Consider the following 14381-nt stretch of genomic DNA (forward strand, 5'->3'; position numbering starts at 1 on the left):
TTGTGGGTGCCCCTGCGTGGTATCCTCATGGTGTACGGGATGGAACAGACAGGGGGATTGAGACAGGTCATGGATGGATCTAACTTCGACATCCCCGTTTTCTGTGTCGGAGCATGCTGCCATTAATGCAGTGTCACCTATGGTGCTGCTGCCACCAGAAGCAGTGCCTACTGTGGCATCCATTGGGGGGACCTGTGGTGGTGCTGTTGTGGGCATGCTGGCTGCTGGGGTGCCTGTTGGAGTTCCCTCCTCTGTGCTGCCACTTGATTTGTGCTGCTTCCGTGTCTTGATGCGTGCAGCTGAGGTGGAGGGTCTTTGGCCGTTGGTCTTGGCCCTCTTTGCAGGTGTGCTGGTAGGGGTGTCCTGGAGCTCGTCGTTTGGATCGGACCCTGTGGTGGAGTAAAGGAGGGCGAGCGTTATTAATGGGTCTGTGGAAATTGGAATGGCAATGTATCACATGCATTGGGGTGGTACCTGAGGGTGATTTGGGTCGGGGCCTTGGAGGTGGTTTCATTTGTGTGTGGAGTGAGGGTGCAGTTGTCTTGCAGCCTGCAGTTAGGGTGTGCCTGCTGCACGTGTAGAGGGTGTTTTTAGGATTTTTAATTATTTATGTATTTGATGTGAGTTTTAAAGTGTGCTATCAGGCCTATGTATGTGGACGTTCTCCTGGACATGTGTTACTGTTGCACTATGTGGACACGTGGTACTTCACATGATTGGACATTGTGGTTTTGGCATTGTTTTATTTGGGACACCTACCTGATTCTTCGGATGTCTGCACTCCTTTCTCCATCCCTCTGACTCCCTCTATGCTCTCCATTCCAATGGTGGAGGCACAGATTTCTTCCCAGGGGGTCAACTTGATGGGTGATTCCGATCCTCCCCCGGTAGCTGTGGCAATGTTGCGGTTGGCAGAAAGTATGCTACGGACGCGTATCCGCAGGTCGTCCCATCGCTTTCTGCATTGCTGTGGGTTGCGGGGTGCGGTCCCCACCGCACTTACCCGCTGTGCCACCAGGGCCCATATGGCCTTCTTGTTCGCAAGTGCCGTCCTGGTCATTTGCGTGGAGAAGACGGCGGCAGCATTCTCCTGGAGGGTCTCTGTGAGCACGGTGAGTTCCTCACGGGAGAAGTGGACCTGCCGCTTGCGGTCGCACGCTTTCTTCGCTACTTTTCCCATTTTTCTTGGTTTCACTAGGGTGGATGACGGGTTGGGATGTGTCTCAGGGTAGTATTTTTAATGGTTGTGTGGAAATTGTGGTTTTATAGGTGTACGGCGTGTTGTTTCCCGTTCCGGGACCATGCTTTTACTTCCGTTTCCGTATATTTCCGGTCACCGTACTTTCCGGTTGGCGCTCACTGCGGTGACCGCTAAGATGGGTGGCAGTATTGCACCTAGGGCGCCGTACGGCAGCGGTGTGGGCCGTTTTGGGGTGATTTCCGCCATCGCGGACTTTGCACTTCCGCCATGGCGTGGTGCTCGTGCCCGATGGGTCGGAATGAGCCGCACTTTGCTCCGTCGTGCAATGGCGGAAACGCTATTTACGCTATGGCGGTCCGGTCGGTTGATTTCCGCCAGGGTCGTAATGAGGGCCATGGTTATTTAGGAGTGTGTTTCCATTTCTTCACAAACATGGGCAGCCAGTCCTGAGGAAAACATTCCCATATATCATTACTGGGTAATTGTTGAAACTAGGAAGGAGGGAACTCCACAAGACCCTTCTACAGAGTTCAGAACACACTTGAAGACAATTATGCAGCAAATTATTGTCTCACCTAGTAGACCTTTGGCAAAATGAAAGCATGCTATAGGACTGCAATATAATCAAACTTGCGTTTCTGGTTGATTTTAATTATTTGATGTCTTAGATTGTGAATCAATTCAGAGACTCTTTTTTTTGTCCTTATTGATTAGGAGGTGATGGCATCTTTTGCACATCAGGCTTTTAGAATTGGGGATGCACCTAATGCACTTTCTGCACATTGCACTTTATATATGATTTATGTTTACAACCGATTACCGTCTATGCAAATGCCAGCAGATGCAGCTATAAAATCAAAATCTATCTAAATAAATGTACATTACTTTTGTTTTAGCTATACCTTCATTCCTACTTTTTGCGATTCTAGATATACTAGCCCGTGGAATGAGGGTCTATGGGCATACTTACCCTTGTGTGTTTTGTGTCCATCTTAATAGTCACCCCTTTTGGAGAAACCCGCATCACACCAAACGCAGACTTTCCTTTGCATTACATCATAGATTGGAACAATGCAGTTATGTCAATTCTGTGTCAGTATCAAAGTGTGTTGCCTTCTCTTTGAAACTTCTAATCAAACACTGCAAGAACTAAGAGTAAAGTCTGCCATGAGAGAAAGTATAAGAACAGAAATTTTCACTGCAATAACAGGTCTTGGCAGATGATCATCAGGCTCTTAATCTTCCTCTCATTTCCTGTAGTCTGTTGAGTAGTTCTTGATCTCTAATCGGAGGTAACAATTATTGCTACATTACTGTTGCCATATGCTCTTATTTTTTTGTGCTACAGTTTGTTAAGAAGCTGTACACATTTTCTCAATACAAAAATACATAACTGTATAAATATTCGGACAACATTCCTATAAAATGTTCAAATGTCCTAAACAAAATTACAAAAAATAAATAAATTGCTAAGTTCAAGTAAAACATTTTCTTCATCTTTAAACTCCCAATTCACACACCAGCAGAGAGTAGCTGTTCTAATTTAGACAAACATTTCTTACAGATAATTATTCTTATCAAATGTAAAAATCTCACTCAACCATTTAATAGTTGCTAGTGAGAGGGAGATACGCACTGCAAGTATCTCACTCCAGAAGAGCATTGGTATATATAACCTCCTTTCATTGAGAAATCCACTTTTTTTCTCTGGGAATCCCCAATCTGGCCCCCTTCACCTCCAGAGAGGGCCAGAGGTTGAACCCCACTCTCATAAATGTCCGCCTCCATTTAGGACAAGGACATTTTACTATGTACGTCTCCACTTCTTGATATGATCTCCTCTTGCACAGAGGACAAGCCTGTGCTAAGGGACTGAATCCGACACATCACAAACACCTTTTTTTCACCATGCTGGATAGCTGCCTGATGGCTATGAGATTTGCTGTTTTACCTGTGGCCTTCCCCATTACGTGCAATGTCACTTGCTCTTTGCAAGTCATGTAGTTCTGTCTGCGGAGCACTCTTGCTGGTGATGGTGAATTACCTCAATTCGTGCTGGCAGCATGCTTTTTGAGACTGCATTATCCAACAGTTGTATCTTCAAAGCCCACATGCCTCCAGCACCACAACCCACCAGGACCTTACTGACTTCTACCTTGTGACAGCAACTGAATGTACCCCTCGCTCCAGCTCCACCCAGCGACAGTCCAAACTGCTTGATCAATAAAAGTGTGGAAATGGTGGGGAGGGTGAAGTGACTGCAGGTGGTTCTACTACTGGGGCTGCCAAGTTGTTGTGCATAATCCTGCAGATGTACGGAATATGTATTTCCTTGACTGCTACCCCAATTCTGGGCACCGTCCTGCATTCGGTTTTATTGCAGAGTTACCTTTTTATGTGTAAGATGACCAGGTGAGTCTTTTTCACAGTTGCCCTCCCAAGACCCAGGTGCAGTTTCACTATGGGATTATTCAGTAGCTCTGGATTCAAACCCTTTGACCAAGTCTTCTTCCAGGAGCTCTCATGGCGCATAACACTCCTGTTCTTCCTAAGATGACCCCTTCCATAGGGAGTGGAGGGCTGTGGTAGGCCTGAAAGGAGGTGTGGGGTAGGTACTTGTTTACACAGTGGTAGCCATAAGGGGGCAGTCACCATCTACACATTTCCAGAAAGGTGAGATTTGGCACTCAAGTGGAGTCAACTACAAGAGAAAGTATTGAAGCTAGAACAAAAATGTAGCCGGTCTCCCAATATTAGCACTTATAACATTCCAAGTGCAAAAGTTAAAAGGCATTTCAAGAGCAACATTTTGAAAAATGTCTTTCTTCAAAAACACTGGTCATACTTTCTGTGCAGGGAAGACACGGTGCAACAAAAATACAACAGAAGTATGAAAAATATTAGAACACACGCCATAAGAAATGTGGTGGAGTCAAAGCATTTCTACACCACTGAATGGAATGATACATCAATTATTCAATACTAATGTCCATAAGGAATGAGTGTTAAATATGGTAGCTCATTAGTTGGTACATCATTGATCTAACTAAAGCCATAGAAGTTTCTAACTCATTTGCACGTTTGCAGTTCTGAGGATGCCAGTGCTAACATTTGAGTCTTTTGAATGATGCAAAGACCTTTCAATTCATAACTTAGCTTGTCGGCTGCTAATCTCAATAGGGGAAAAGAATGTGTGAAACTTGAAACATACCTCACATGTATGTCCACCTGTGTTTAGGTCCAGACGCGACAGCTGTCCTTTGTCCATCCTTCCGTTGTCGATCCACACTGCTGGTTGCTTGCTGCTCACATTGTCAACCACCATACACTCGGCTGTAAATGTACTAGGAACTTGAATGAATCTCATCAAACAAATGAGTTCTGGTGAGTTCAAAAGATCATACACCTGTGGGTAATAGCATAGCATACAGGAATCTTGTTAAGACCTACATTTTCTAAAGCATAGAACTTCCATCATTTTGAAGTCGTACTAGCAACATTTACAAGCATGATGGTAATTGTCAGTTATTTCCTCCAAATTGTTGCCTTACAGTTTACAAGAAACACATCATATTTACCTCAAGACAACTCAAAATTACAGAGTGCTGCAACAAATGCTGAACTACTACAAAATACATACTTTAATGGTAACATTCGTTTGTTGAAAACCTAAATAAAACAAGTGACTTATACTAAGTTAACATTTTCCACACTGTGGCAGTTCACTGCACATCGTAATACTCCACAGTGCCAGTGATCCACATCTTGGTGGCAAATGACAACTGCAACACAGGAGCGAAGTGGATTTGTTGTGGATTTGTTGGACTAATGCAGAATGTCACTCCTGCACAGAAACAAACCACTTCATGATATTTTATACCATTTATTTTACCCCCGAATAAATGTCACGCAACTATCCCAGGATAGTGGATTCAAAAAAAGAGTGTGATTCGTGAAGGGGTACAGGGAAAGAACCATTGTCAACACATACATTATTAACTGGCATCTCCCATAAAGTGGGGCTCTCCATGGATCAACACACTTGGAGAATATGGCCAGCGATTCTAAACTGTCACATAAAAAATACTCCAAGCTTCTTACCAACCCTTCTGCGTTAAGCATCTCATCGTCTTCATCTAGAACCAACATTTTGATAGCAGGCATCCTCAAACTTCTGCGTGGAATCCTATCAAAGACATGCTGAGGAGTGCCATCCATATATGCTGCCACCAATCGAGCGTTCAGATGCCTTCCCCTATAGTCATCCCTCCAATGCATGAGTGAGACTGCATATTCACAATCCCCTAGAGCAAGAAGAACCTTCTGGATTTGACTGGCAATTCCAAAATGAATCCTATCGTTTCTACCTCAGTTATGCCCTCCCCCTTCAATAGCCGCCTCTCAAATAAACTGCAAAAGTTTGGCCTACAGGTAAAGACATGGTTGCGGGTGGCGAGAACACTTCTTTATTGTTTTGGAAGTGAAGGCAATAATCTGTAAACAAATCGTAACCTGGGAAAAGAAAGACAAAAAAACTAATAACAGGCCCCACGCCATTCCTCTGGCGACTGATCTCCACAGGTTTCAGGATAATGCCCAATGAGCCATCCTTGTTAGTTAGCGTGGATGGATTATGTGATTTTCTGTTTACCTTACGCATCCATTGTTCCTTCTCTTGAGGATTTGGATGCTCCTCACTCCAAGGATAGTGTGTTCGCCCTCCTGGGTGCCCAGCACACTGCCCTTGTGATGAGAGTCCTTTAGTTTCAGCACACCTTCCCTCCACGGTGTATCTATGTCATTGGTGTAATAACTGCAGTCGGTCTCCTCCCAGATCTCTCGATTCACACAACCTACGCTCTCCTAAGGGGGGAAAACACTGATCTGATGAAGAACAGACATCAGTGAATGGTAGTTTATTTTGTTCTTTTCTCTAGAGTAATAATTGTAGTGTCAAAGGGAAACAAAAAGCAGTGGATATGGCCCAGGAAAAGTGCACAAGATCAGACAGTGAGTAATAAGTATCAAATAACTCAGGACCAAGAAATGTGCATGCTAACCCCAGGATGTGCAAGTGGAACGTAATACAAATATATGAAAAAGGGATGTTCGGTAAGTACTTAGAAGCTGCTTATGATTACAAGAAAAGTCTTCAAGCTCCTCACCCACAGTTGCTGTTACAGGTACTGCCAGCAGTAAGCCCACACACAGGATAATCAATGACAGGGTCTGTGAGCTAACACCCTTGCTGGTATTGTATAAGGAAACTTACGAGAAACACCAAATGGAATGTCAGCGAAGCCCACAAACCCTGCTAAGCAAACAGGGACCCAGAAAAGCTATAACAGCAGAGGGAAGACAATCTAATACGCAAGACTCCTGACAACAGAAAATTAGGAGAAGTGCTTTACAGAATACTAATGAAAACACAGGCATTCACACAGGAGCTGGGCACAACTGCACACCACAGCTAACAATCAATAGGGAACAAAGAAAGAAGGCCAAGGGAAAACAGGACCAGACTCCAAGAGAAAGTCAAGGAACAAGAAAGATGCAATTACATGAGCAAATCCTGCCCAACCAGGGTACAAAGTAGGAAATCTCTCAATGAGGGGTGTCCCCCTTGTGGGACTCTGCATGTTGATTCTCGCTGGCTTGATTTGTAAGGTTTCATCCATATTGTTTATGTTCTGTTTGTTAGGAAGCGTCTAATCCAAAGTAAGGCGTTGTCTGTGATTCCGAATTCTTCCAGTCTCATGATGAGGATGTCGTGGTTAACTGTGTCGAATGCTGCAGAGAGGTCTAAGTGTATCAGAGCAGTGCTGTTGTTTCAGTCTGTGTTTGCCTTTAGATTATCCCAGATTGAAATAAGTGCTGTTTCTGTTCCTCTCATCGGTCCGAACCCTACTTGTGCCTGGTTTAATAGGCTGTGTTCTTTTATGAATTCTTGGGTTGTTCTATATATATATATATATGTGTTTCCAGGAGTTTAGCTGAGTAGGGGATGTTGGAGAGGGATCTGTAGTTGGAGAGGTCCTCTACGTTTCCTGTTGTATCCTTGAGGAGTGGTTTGATGTATGCCGATTTGAAGGCTTGAGGCACTCTCCCTGTTGAGATCGATTGGTTGAGGACGTTCCTGTAGTATTCCATTGGTGTTCCTTGTGAGAAGATTGATTTGTAGATGTCAGGGGGGCATGGATCTGCGGCGGAGCCAGATTTGTTGCTTTGATTTACGCGTTTGGTGAAAGTCTCCACTAATATGTGTGGGACGTTTCGGAGTTTGTTCTGGTGTTCCTTGCATCAGTGAGCGTCTTCTGTGTTGTGGGTGCATAGTCTGTTTTGTATGGTCTGTTGGATGGTCATATTTTATTCTTGAAGTGGTCTGCAAGGTCAATGAATAATTTCTTCGATGGTATTGGAGCATTGTTGCAGCCTGGTGGGTTTTTTATTTCGTTTTATGATTTTAAATAGTTCTTTTTGGGTGTTTGGTGCTTTGAGGATTCAGTTGTATTATTTCCTTTTTGTATGAATGAGTATGTTTTTTTTTTGAAGTTTTCATTTTTTTCCGCAGTCTTTAATGATTCTCCATTCCAGTTCTAGTTTTTTTTTTCTTTTTCATGGCACCTAGTAGTGGGATGGACCATTTTGCTGTTGCTCTTTTGCGGAATGTATTGAAAGGTTTTTCTTTTGCAATCTCGTCGATTGTTGTGGTGATCCAGTTGTGAAGTATATCTATTTTAGTGGTTGTTTGTGGTTTGGTGATCTCCACTAGTTCTGTTAAGTTGGAGTTTTTTTTTATGGTTCTCGAGTTTCTTTTCATGATGATCGGTAGTTTTTCTTGTTTCTTGGTTATTGGGGAGGGCAGTGTGATTATGAAGGGGATGATGAGGTGGTTGCTCCAAAGGATCTGAATCGGTGGTGTTGTGGTAATTAGTTTTCTGTTGGCAAAGATTGCGTCCAGTGTTTGTCCTGCTGTGTGGGTTGCTCCTTTGGGGTTACTGTGTGGGTTGCTTTCCATTGTTGTTAGCTGGCTGGTAAGAGATTTTTGTGAGGTTGTGGTTTCTTCATCGAACCAGATGTTGAAGTCTCTGAGGATAATCAGGTGGTTACGCTCGATAGCTAGGTTAATGATTGCTTCTATGAATCGTCTATGAAGGCCACATCACATGTCGGTGGTCTTTATACAAGTATTAATTTCAGGCTTGTTCTGGGATTTGTTGATAGACGTATGATTAGGTATTGACATTTGTTGATGTTTAATGGGTCTTCCGCTTTAATTTCCATGTGTTCCTTGTGGATGATTGCCAGTCCACCACCTCTTTTGGTTTTCCTGTTTACTTGGATGCATTTGAAGGTATCAGGCAGTCAGTTATTGAGGGTGATCTTGTAGTTGTCATCTAGCCATGTTTCGGTTACGAAAAGGATGTCGATGCCTCCGTCACTTAGGAGGTTGTAGATTTCAGTGGCGTGTTTGGACATTGATCTTGCATTAATTAGATTGCAGTGGATCTTTTTGGTGTCATTTGGTTTATTTATTGTTCCCGGTTTTGATTTGTGGGTGTTCAGTTGGGGTGCTTTTATGTTGCCTCAGAGCGGTAGAGGTTCTGTGAGGGCGGCTTTGTCATTGAATTGGTCTGTGAGACTGATAATTGGGATGCAGACTTGTATTGTTTCTTCATCTCTTGTCATTTGATGTTTGTACTGATCATGCCTTTCTGTTCTTGTAATGTAGTGAGTAATGGGGTTGGTTTCATCCCATTCTCTTCTCAGGTCCCCTCTTCTTTTGCTCCGTTGTTTGGGGTTTATTTTTATCTGTCTGGAAATGTCGGTGTTGTGGAGAGCTTAGAATTTTACAGGTGGTTTACAATAAGGTTGTATACTTGGGTGTGGGGTATCAGAAGTCTGATGCGGTGTAGGTTTTGGTGGGAGCCAAAGATGATTGAACAGCTCGATTTCTGATCCTTGGACAGCAGTGGGTAGGTTCAGTTCCGCAAAGGCAGGCAGTGATCAAGATTGGGACATATATCTATCGGGAGAGGGGTGGCTTTGCAGATGGTAGGAGGTGATCAAGTATCAGGTTGGGGACGCCTCGGTGACAGGGGAGGTTTAGGTTTGAACGCCCAATTTGACACCTAGATATCGTGAGGAAGGTTCAAGGCTCAGAGAGTTGCCGGCAGCAATTGAAAACCTAGACTGGGAAACCTAAGCAGCAATTGAACACCTAGCTGGAGTACATGGATAGCGGGAGAGGCTCCGGCCTCACAGTGTGGCAGGTTTAAGTTATGAGATGGAGGTGGAGACACCTAGAGTTGTCTTTGTGTATAGTGGTGGGGAGGCTCACGTTTCACAGTGCAGTTCAGGCACATCGAAGTACACCTAGGTGTAGTGGTACAGGAGAACACCCCCAGATGTGAGTTCTGCATGGTGGGAGAGGCTTAGGTTCTACAATGCATCTTGGTGCGGGAGGGAACAAACCGGGTTTAGAGTCCTGCACAGTGAGTGAGAGGCTCTTGCACTAGAATCCCTCTCTAGCTTTTTGATTAATCTCTGCAGTCCTCTCCCTAGTTTGGACCCGCATACCAGGACATCATCTGTCACGGACAGACTACTGACTTGTTCCAGTCGGCCTGTGACCCCCCTCTGTGCCTCACCCAGTCAGTCACGGTAAGACCAGCCACCTCAGTGAGGCTAGTAGCAGTTATTTACGCAATAATGACTGACTAAATAATCAGTTACTCTCTTGCAATTTAAACCTCACCCACTCTCCTAACATGATTTTCAGTCTCATTTCTCAGACAGAACGCACAGGATACTCCTCACCTCCAGTTCTCCGTCCTGATGAAGGCCTACATATGAACAGCTATATATTCAGGCCTCTAAGGCCTGAACACCCTGGGCCGACTACATGACTAAGTCCCAGTGTTTTAACACATAGACTGTTTGCACCACTGTGCTATTTAGCACCATGAACTGTATTGCGTTTGTAATGTTGTAACCCATGTTAGCCCTCCTATGGTAGCAGGGTCTGTATTTTTTCTCAATCACAATCCAAGGCAGTCACCTTGGAACACCACGATTCATTTATTGATAGCCATCTGTAATGATTGGGCTTCCTGTGTCAAACTGCCTGTAGATAGAGGTCACTGTGTGGCTTATATTAAATTCATTGACTGTTTGTACATTCACTGTGAAAAATGTGTTAATTGACCTCAGGAGTGGGTGGTTTTTGGTCCCCTCGACCCTTTCATTTGTTTATGATTATATATTGACCCTCCTGGATAGAAAAGGGTCGCAACCAGGAGCCCCTTTCATTATAATATCACTCCTTACCTTTACACAACCGCCTGGAGGAATGCAAAACAAAGCAGTGTAACCTCAAAGGAATAAATAAAACGGATAAAGTGGGCTGCACTGAAGGAAAGCACTGCAAAACAGAGGAAGACGGAAAGGGAATCGAGGAAGCAGAAATACCAATAAGACATTAAATTCGAAACCCAGGGATCCAGGAACAAGAAATAAGGAACTGGATACTAAGCTTAAGAACATGGAACAGGGGGCAGGTCACAAACAGGAATACTGCAACAATGATCAGCACTGGAGTGAAGCAATCGGAGGCTTTTAAAGCTGGCTAACAATCCAATTCTTCAGTTGTGATGCTTGCTAGCACTTGCCAGCCACAGGTGTTTGTAATCCTCCACACAACCTTGTGCTTCAAAGGTGGAGATGAAGAAGCGGGCAAGGAAAACTGGGAAAAATACTTGTTTGAGTAAAGCAGCCAAAAACCCGAAATGGATACAGAAGGGAAGTGGACTGGAAAATATGGTTTTATAGCTCCCAATTCACTGTAGCGCAGGTTGGGAAGGAAAGTCCAATAGGCAAAGGACCCCAAATCAGGACCCCAGGTCGTGGTAACGAGGACGATGGGAGCGAATCGTGACATGTAGACCGTCTCTTCCTAGGTCTCTCCATTTAAACAGTCTATCCCCTATGCTCTCCAGGGACAGTGTGGATACTGAAAAATACTGGACGTCAATGTGTTGTAGAGAGTTTCCCGACATCTCTGTTTGGCTGAGCTGGGGTGCTGTGTTACAGCATGTTCTTGTCAGCTGAGTTTAGTGGTCCTTTTTACTTGTGGTTTGCAAATCTTATGTTGCTAGAGGTCTTTAATCACTGTCCACTTCTTTGGACTAAATGCAAACTTACTTTATTTCTAAAAGAAAGGCCGAGAAATTGACCCCAATAGGGTAGTTGTGCACAAACTCTGACAATTGGTTAAGATTTGCGTGTTACTCTAAAGGGTTTGCTGCAGTAGTGGGGCGTAGAAGGGTAATTTCTTGGTACCCCTTCAGAGAATGCATGAACTGATACTGAGGAATGCCTCACTATCTGCGCTTCCCACCAGTCATATGAATAGGCAATGTCAGAAAAGGTATATGTACCCGCAAGTTTCACTTTGAAAATAAAATGGCTGACAGCAGTATGATTCTTTGTTAGTTACAAAAGTTTTTAATTAACATAAACTACACAATATAATTACTGGTGGGAAGCGCAGATAGTGAGGCATTACTTTATTTCTCATTTTATCAGCTTTCTAATAAAAAATCTTTATGGCTTAATGTTCTGCTGTCTTGGACCACAACCCATCAATCACCTAATTATTAAAGACTGGATTGCCAAGTTTTTAAGAGAATTCACCCCCACTTCCCAGGGTGTGCCCTGCATCTCAAAAGCTAGTACTCAAGCAGTTCTTAGAGGTGTTGCCATCTTCTAGGCCTGCTCTTTCGTCCTCTCCCAGAGGAATGTTCCTTCGTCAGCTTCTTAGCTTTACTGCCTCTCCACACACTTGTTTTTTCCACTTTTCTTTCAAGGCTCTTTCTCTGCCAACAGGATATGGGTTATTTCCATTCCAGGCCAATCTACCTTTTCCCAAAGGGTCTCTCAATGCTCCTTTCTAATTCAGTGTCTTGCTCTTGCAATGATGTTTCTTGGTAAATATTCCTTTCACAGATTTTTCTCCAAAGAGACACCTTGTTTTCTAGAAGCTTTTTCTTGCTCTCCCAGGAGCATCCCACAAGTGACAATTCCTTCTTCTTTTCTAGGGTCTCTCCTCCTATTTTGTCTCATCTTATTTGGGCCTTCTTGTTAGACTGCTGCAACTTCAATAACTTCTAATGTTTTACTTCTATGATAGGGGTCATAAGCTATTTCTCATCTCTGGGTTGCATCTCTCTTTCTCTCGAATGTCCCCCTATCTCCAACTCGGTTTTCAACTATGCCTCTATTTCTTCCTCTCTCATGGCCCCACCAAACTCCTGGATCCTCAATTGATCCGGTGACCATTTACTGGGCCATGTCCAGTCTCCCTCCCCCTTTACCTGCCACCACATTGCTAGACTGCAATCCTTTTTTATGCACTTACTCAGTTTGCTTTTCTCTACCCACACTTCCTGTTTCTATTTCCCCACTAAAAGCAAATTCCTCCACCAACTAGTCTCTCCATTAAGAGTTTCTCCCCTTCTGCTCCAGGTTCACCTGCTGCTTTCCTTTAGTCTGCTTTGCCGTCTCCACCTTGCTTTCTCACCTCCTTGCACTTTCAGCAGATTCTTCGCTCACCCTTCTATGTCTGCCTCTATTCTGTTGTCTCTATTTCAAGACCTCTCTTCGTCTTTCCTTCATTTCTCATATCCTCCATCTTGCCTTTTTCCTCCTGCCCTTCCTTTACACGTTCTCATCCCACCATCTTCAATTATTTTTCTTTTAAAACAGCCAACTCCCTCCTTCCCCATTCAAATGTTTAATATCTTGTGAGACTCCTTCTGGTATGCATGGACGTGGTTTCCTTTCTGGTCCACCTGTTTTATTAATTTCTTGATTTTGTGACCTGTGGCATCCAATGGCTTCTGTCCTATTTTGTGGGGAGTCATGCAGCATTATCTCCCCATCAACCTGACTTTGGTTCTTCCTGCCGAAACGTTTTTCCAACGGTTGGTATTGAGATAGGATTTATAGTTTGGAAGAAACCTCACTCTCTCCTCTGCATCACACAGTTTCTGCTCTGGTCTGTTTCCCAAAGCTTGGATTTGGACTCCTACCCTCCACTGCCATCAGGGATAATATTTTCCCAGGAAGGTGACAGAGTAACAAGTCCAAAGGTTTGCGTCTTTTTATCTAAGACACAATCTGTGGGATAGATACATCTGACATCACAGGGACCAAAAGCAAATGACTTACAAGGCAAAGGTTTTCCTCAGTAAAGTTGAACTTTTCACTATTGGGAGCAGGGGGTTAGTACAGGGAAACTCACTTGACACCCATTAGAGTATATGGTCACCATTCATGGAACAATAGATATAAAAGGATGTTTTGTGCCATCAAAATAGGTCTTGAAGGCTAAATGTAATAAGTTGTAATGTATTTTGACATTTCCAAGAAAAACAACTGGATTCATTATAAATAGAACTGGATATTTACCAGAATTTAAAATGATTTAGTCTAAATAACAAACCTAACAGCATCTTGCCATGCAACACTAATACAAATGATGGCCTGGTGAGAGGGAGTTTTGTGTCTGGCCTGACCATGATCGATGTTCACTTTGTTGAGCATCCCTGGCTTGAGGTTTTTCCGGAACTGATATATCATGAGTCTCTGGTTTCGGGCAAGGTGAGCTGTATGCCTGCAGGAACTACGGGATGAGCTTAACAACATAAAGGGCGATTTATACAGAAGAAAGTGTCAGGATGGGAAGTTTAAATCATGTAAGGGTCTATTCTAATTTGATGTAGTATCCAGAGTCCTCTATACAGGCCATAAATTACATCTCAACTTCCTGTTGCATCCACACCTGGGTACCTATCCTTCTGATCACTCACGGTGAGTGTAGTTTTAAGTGCCCCAAACACACTTCTTTGCCTTTGATTTGTCAGGCAAAACAGAACTGTGCAGTCTTCTGGAATGCTGTAGCGTTGCAAGGCCAACCAGAGCAAGTCCTGTATTGTGCATCTGGATGCTTTACTGAGGTAAAAAATCTAAAACTTTACCCGTTGCCCTAAGGTTGTTCGCTGCTTAGGATTTTCTGCCCACCTACCTAGACATATTTCGGGGGATATGCACCAAAATGTCCACCATGTAACTGCGACTACGCAGTTAAGGCAACTTCGGTGCATTACTTTTTATAGAC

At 43.7% G+C, this 14381-nt stretch overlaps 1 protein-coding gene across 1 annotated transcript in view; it reads right to left on the reverse strand.

Moving 5' to 3' along the window:
* The window catches only part of LRRK2 (leucine rich repeat kinase 2), a 2398611-nt gene that overhangs the window by 310005 nt on the left and 2074225 nt on the right, over window positions 1-14381 (reverse strand). Inside the window, exon 44 of the mRNA XM_069629211.1 lies at window positions 4413-4607. Coding sequence (XP_069485312.1) covers window positions 4413-4607 — 195 coding nt within the window. The remainder of the gene's footprint in view (window positions 1-4412; window positions 4608-14381) is intronic.

Source organism: Ambystoma mexicanum, chromosome 12 (assembly GCF_040938575.1).
Source record: "Ambystoma mexicanum isolate Mex_15411 chromosome 12, UKY_AmexF1_1, whole genome shotgun sequence".
Taxonomy (NCBI): domain Eukaryota; kingdom Metazoa; phylum Chordata; class Amphibia; order Caudata; family Ambystomatidae; genus Ambystoma; species Ambystoma mexicanum.